This window comes from Zootoca vivipara, chromosome 7, assembly GCF_965207765.1.
Source record: "Zootoca vivipara chromosome 7, rZooViv2.hap1.1, whole genome shotgun sequence".
In the NCBI taxonomy this organism is placed as follows: domain Eukaryota; kingdom Metazoa; phylum Chordata; class Lepidosauria; order Squamata; family Lacertidae; genus Zootoca; species Zootoca vivipara.
In genome coordinates, this window is record NC_142590.1 from 2744240 (window position 1) to 2750642 (window position 6403).

The window sequence follows — 6403 nt, forward strand, 5'->3', positions numbered from 1 at the left end:
TCTCCCCTATTGCACTGCCTTTTCTCGCACACCTGGTGGTGTTTTCAAGAGAGACACAAGAAACCGTAAGTATTGTTGCCGTGAACACTAGCTATAACTGCAGCATGTGCCCTTTTCCACCCTTGACATAAAAGGCATATTCTCAAAGCATTTACAGAGTTAAAATTGGGTGGCCTTTTTTCTTTTAAAAAGAAACATCTTTCACTCTACAGCTTTATCTTCCAATTTCTTCCTTAAAGAGGATACTCCTGGAGTCTCATAGATTTCATGAAGCAGATGGTATCAGCTGCTCCTGGCTTTTGAAATTTTCAGAGACAGTTGAAGTGACACAGCTTTCTTGTTGCTGTTGTTTTGCTAGCCAGAAGGGATCACACACAGGGGAATTGCCTCCTTGCCCGGGAAGTGTGTCACCAGGCCTGTTTCTGTTCTTCAAGTGCAAATATAGGACACTAAAATACAGACCTCTTGCAAACTCAGCTTCAAAAGCAGCACTGTAGCCGGAAGACTGGCTGTTCTCTGGAAAGCTGAAGTCAAACAATGGTAACAGTTCCTTGAGAGGAAGGAGAGAAATGGGGCGGGCAGTTGCCAAAACACAAAACTATGTTCTCAGCAGAGAGAATGCAGCTCTATGGGGGCTATGTTCCACTCCTGGCAATGGTAGATTAGAGAGACTGACAAATAGCAGCTGCCATTAGGGAACAGTGCGCTTTCCTGGGAACACAGTTTGGACTATGGCTAGAAAAAGTGGCAGAAGGAGCAGAGGTTGAGGACAGGGAGGATCCAGCAAGTGACTGGATCAGAGCTACCAACACTGGCAGACTCCTTTCAAAGGCTTGTTTAAACATATAGTCTCTTGAGTATAGGTTTTGTCAAGAAATAACCACAATCAAATGTATTCCTTTTTAACAGAAGGCATCTATCCCCTATCAGAGGGAGCTGTGCAAATGGCAATTAGGTGCCAGTGCAATTGAGAAATCAAGCTGGAATCACTCTAAACTAGCATGGCAGTAACAGCCTTGCTGTTGGGTGGGGTATAAATAATAAAATTATTATTATCAACAAATAACATGATAAAATTCTCTTAGGATTCCATTATAGCATATGGAGAAAATTGCATTTTTAAAAATGACCCATAGAGAAAATTACTTCATCAAAGATACAAGCTTCTCTCTGCCATATCCCCTTGATGTGGGTTTTTTTACATGCAGGAAGTCTTTTCACATAATTCAAAAATTTTGATACTTCAGTAGAGTTCTCTGCCCTGTAATCTTATGAGCCCAAGAAACCGTCTTACGTGAGATTCTGCTCAACGCCTACCAGAAAAGTGGATAAAATACCTTATTTTATTTTCTTAAAAAACAACAACAATTAAAGGCAGGTTGCAAACTCGGACCAAGAAAGCAAGAAATAAACCCTACAAATTAATATGATTTTGGCCACTTAAAAAGAAATAGTTGATTGTATCTTTGTTTACTCATCGTATACATTAAGGTAACTAAATTCCCCATTTGAAAGTGAAGAGCAGCCAAGAAGCATTTCAACATTATCAGCCACACAAAGGTGAAAACCTAGCAAACCTGTTGTGATCAGGCCCCACTTGAGTGTATTTATATTCTCCTTGAATCTTCTCTTTTTGGAAAAACTGGTTCAGGCGTGCCTTGGCATTTTCTAAGGTCCAATTCCCATGAAGACTAGCATTTAAGTCTACTTCTTCTGACTCCAAAGTCTGATGGTAAGAAACAAATGTCTTGTAATTAAAGTTTACAAGTGCCACTCTTAACTTTGTTACACGTCAGTATTAGATGAAACAGCCTCTAAGATTTCTGGATCATCTTGTGTGCAAGCTAAGTGAGATAAGCATTTACCCAGTAAATTAAACAACTTCAATACTTTGACTAAATCATTAGATCTGTGTATTGCAGACTCCACATGTTCTGACAGGCAACCCCTGAGAATCGATTTTGTAATATGCCCAGAATTATTCCATTATCCCCCAAATATAGCCGTAGATTAAAGGAAGGGTAACAGTAACAAAAGTTACTTCAAATGCTAACCAAGAAGATAAAAATATCAAATATTTGAGCTTTACCTGCAGAATAGTAAAGGTAAAGGGACCCCTGACCATTAGGTCCAGTCGTGACCGACTCTGCGGTTGCGGTGCTCATCTCGTGTTATTGGCTGAGGGAGCCAGCGTATAGCTTCCAGGTCATGCGGCCAGCATGACAAAGCTGCTTCTGGCGAACCAGAGCAGCACATGTAAACGACGTTTACCTTCCCGCTGTAGTGGTACACCTAATTATCTACTTGCACTTTGATGTGCTTTTGAACTGCTAGGTTGGCAGGAGCTGGGACCGAGCAATGGGAGCTCACCGCATCGCGGGATTCAAACCGCCAACCTTCTGATCGGCAAATTCCACCCCACCAAAAAAAGCATATGGACGTATCTTCTATGTATCAACCGGCCTGAAATTATAATGTGTACTGAAAGGGGGGGGAAACAACCCTTACTGCTTGAGCCTCCTGTTCCTCCTTCCTGGAATAGTAATCCTTCAGATTAGCTCCGCGGTCCCACTGAGTTCCCCCATAGTCAGAGCCTCCAATTCCAGAAGGAGGAGGAACGCCATCTATCAGGGAAGAGAAGAAAGCTAATAGTTTCCTAATAGTTGTAAAACACATGCTGTGAGTACATTTTAATAGAATTCCCCCAAGTCTCACCATTTCTGTCTTCCCAACCTCTTGATTTATAAAGCACAAAGAGTGCAACACATACAGAATATGCCATGTAAGACACAGGTGTTCAATGCCTTACCTACTTCTGTTTTGAGAGCCAGATGAGGAGGAATCGGCCCTCCCAAAGGAGCAGTAAACCCATCTGCACCTTCTTCTGTTCCAGCCACTTCTCCATCACCAGCACCCACAGCTCCCGCCTAAGCAAGAACAAGTATTTTGTGAATTACAATGCTGCTTTCTTCAGAGTCCCCAATCCCCAACGTGACCCAGACTCTGTTAAGCATTTTCCTTTCATAATCAACTTAAAAAGCTGCAAAACTGGGGTATATGTATCTGTGTTTTTAATTAATTTTTTATCTGCCATCCTTTCCGAAGGAGCCCCAAGCAACAACAAGTGATAAAACTATAAACACAATTCCTTTACAGATGCAGATCGGGAAATATTGTAATTTAAAAGGCTTGTATGTTTACATGTCCTCCCCACATCGGGCTCTACATTCCTACCGGTATGTGCCTCAGCTTTCTTTTCTTTTAAGAACGATTCTAACCCTTAGAAAGTGGGTGGAAAGACAAAACCTCCAATGTTAGTCAGACCCAGAGCAGACTCACTGAAATCAGTTGACATTACTATAGATTTCAATAGATTTACTCTGAGTAAAACTTAGGTGGATACAATCTTTAAATATCACCCACAGCAATAAACTATGCAAGTTTCACAAACATTAGCAACTTTGCACAAGTATTTTGCGAGTTCAGTATACAAGGCCTTCCTTGCAGCACATTTTTGGAAAAAATGCAGCTTACATATGGTTCCCAGGTAGTCACTTGATCAGACCTAGACACGTTTCATATGCTTTCCGACCATATCCTGGTCCTTGACAGTAAACCTAGCCTTGATTATAAAATCATTACATACCACATCATATATCCCCCAGAACAGAAACACTTACTCCGAAAGCTGGGATTTCTTCACTTTTGATTTCATTCACTCGAACCAGGTAATTGAGGAAGTCCCTTGCTGCGTTGGTCTGGGCATCCTTCTTGTTGGTGGAGTTGCCCATGCCAGTATAGTTGAAGCCTGTCACCCGAACCTGCAAAGAAGAAGAAGAAGAAGAAGAAGAAGAATAAGAAGAAGAGGAGGAGGAGTAGGAGTTTGGATTTGATATCCCGCTTTATCACTACCCGAAGGAGTCTAAAAGCGGCTAACATTCTCCTTTCCCTTCCTCCCCCACAACAAACACCCTGTGAGGTGAGTGGGGCTGAGAGACTTCAAAGAAGTGTAACTAGCCGAAGGTCACCCAGCAGCTGCATGTGGAGGAGCAGAGAAGCGAACCCGGTTCCCCAGATTATGAGTCTACAGCTCTTAACCACTACACCACACTGGCTCTCAAGAGTGGATACACAAAGAGTGGATACACAGGCTTAGGAAGGAAAAACATGGGAAGTCCCAACAACACACCAGCTCATCACAAATACCATTTCCAACTGACTTCAAGTTGGAAAACTAAAAAGTGCAAAGAACAACTGGGCATGCTGCTTTTGAGACTTCTTCAAGTGAAAGGATTGAATGGCAAAACATACAGCAACTTATGTTTACAATGAACAACTCCCATTGCCTGTTTGCCGTAAAAAGTACAATTTAAATCAGGGTGTGGCTGCAGTTGCCAAGTGGCAATGGGGATGGAGGACTGTTTCGCTGGATGAAGCAGGGTGTGGGCCAGGGCTGCTTAATGCAGTCTCTGGAGAGCACCTAAAAGCACCTGGTGCTAGACAAGAGATGTCACTGGCCCATGCAAAATGTTCCCCATCCCAGCTTTAGGAAATAGTCTTTTCCAAGCAACTTGCACGAGCACATGAAGATGAAGCAAAGCTGCTTTGAGCTCCTCAGACACAAACAGGCTCTCACCTCACACATGAACTTCTGTCGGTTTTTGTTGCCCACAGCACGAATTTCGTAAGCTGGGGTGATCTTCCGCTTGCCGCACCAAGCATACAGGAAATTCTTCACATCCCCCATGGCAAAACAGGGTGGAGTAGTGCAGCCCCTACTGTGGGAGGTTGAAAAAGATACTTAAAGCACTAGGGCATAGACTGACTTTCTTTCTCCAGAGCAGCCTTCTCCAATCGGCCCTCCAGTATTCTGAACTATAGCTCCCAGGAGTCCCAGGCAGCACAAGAAGGCAGGTCTAAAAGCTAGATGTCCCCCATTAGCTGTAATGACATTTTCCCCTTGTTAGGAGGGCACAAATAGCAGCCGCTGACACAAAACAAGAGGGAACTCAGGACTCTGACAGCATTGGCCACACTGAGATATAATGCTACAATCACAGAGCTGGAAGGGACCAAGAGGGTCATCTAGTCCAACCCCCTGCAATGCAGAATATTTTTGCTCAATGTGGAACTCGTACCCACGACCCTGAGGTTAAGAGTCTCATGCTCTACCGACAGAGCTCTCTCACATTTACCACAGCCTCCAGATATTTTGGACTGTGGCTTCTTTATCAGCCCCTGTCAGCAGAGTCCACACTGTTTCAAGATCAGCTACATGAGAGAAAAGGCAACTTATTTCCATAGTTGTTATCCCACTCTAAAATTCTGTGTTTCTATCCTAACATTGCTGACGGCAATACTTTGGTATATATAAAATACTAATCATGATAATATTTTTACAATCCGGCAATTTCCCTCAGGGAGTCAAGGCGGCTTACAGATGAAACAGGAACACCTGAGGCTGCAACGCAGGCCGCTCTAGCTTTATTAAAATATAAAGGTGGTACAGAAATATAATGAATAAAATAAAAATAAATTGCCGCCGTCCGGCTTCCAACTCTACGTCACTGGATCGGACGTAGAGGCGTTCACCGTTGCCTTCGTTTGTATATGCGGACTAGATCGCTTGCGTGGTTTCCCCCCTGAACAGCCAAAACTAAACCCGGAAATCAGGGGTCGTTTCACGACTCTACCCTTCTGGACTCTGTGGATGAAACCGGACGCCAACATAGCATGGAACACAAATGCGCACGCGTGTCTAGCTCCCGTCGACCAAACCAAGCAGCTCTACTCCATTTCCCCCGACCCCTCGTCGCGCCTGCGCACTCCCACCCCCTGCCTCGCTGAGCCCATTTTCTCTCAACTGCGCCATTGCCCTCATACCAACACATACCAATTATTATTTAAAAAAATTAAATCCTGCTCAATGTAACCTTGTCCTGCGCCGGGGTAACTTTGCCTCAAGCAGTGGCCAGCATAGGAGCTTCCCTCTCTCCGTCAAGCAGCTCTCCCTTCTCCGAGTCCTCTACCGCTCTCCACGAAGAGGCCAAGATGGCGGCGCTTCTGCGCGTGCGCAATTAGGGGGAGGTGACGGGCAGCAGCCGAGCCAGGGAGAGAGAGCCCCAAGCGGATGGAAGCGGGACTTCAGCCTAGAGGCTCGTAAAAGCGCGGAACGGGGGAGATTGGGCGGCGTGCAACCATGTTTTAATTTTATTTACATGTATATCATTTGCAATTTCATTTCATTTGTATCTACATTCTTTGCATTTTTATTTCACTTCATTTGCATGTGCATCCTTTGTTTGTTCAACGACTAAGGAGGGCAGAGTTCTAGGAAACTACAGAAAGCCAATTTGCTTTGCTGCGTTTTCACTTTTAGTTGGCGCTAACGAATGTGGTCACA

General features: G+C 44.1%; 1 protein-coding gene across 2 annotated transcripts in view; it reads right to left on the bottom strand.

The window, feature by feature from the left end:
- The window catches only part of DHX9 (DExH-box helicase 9), a 28201-nt gene extending 22122 nt beyond the window's left edge, over positions 1 to 6079 (bottom strand). Inside the window, exons 1-6 of one of the 2 annotated variants that reach the window (XM_060276550.2) lie at positions 5934 to 6079; positions 4637 to 4778; positions 3681 to 3821; positions 2810 to 2927; positions 2509 to 2624; positions 1578 to 1726 (exon numbers count right to left, since the gene is read on the bottom strand). In XM_060276550.2, the coding sequence (XP_060132533.1) occupies positions 1578 to 1726; positions 2509 to 2624; positions 2810 to 2927; positions 3681 to 3821; positions 4637 to 4747 (635 nt within the window). In that variant the 5' untranslated portion in view covers positions 4748 to 4778; positions 5934 to 6079. The remainder of the gene's footprint in view (positions 1 to 1577; positions 1727 to 2508; positions 2625 to 2809; positions 2928 to 3680; positions 3822 to 4636; positions 4779 to 5933) is intronic. The other variant, XM_088673653.1, reaches the window with a different exon arrangement.
- Between the last annotated feature and the right edge of the window lie 324 nt (positions 6080 to 6403).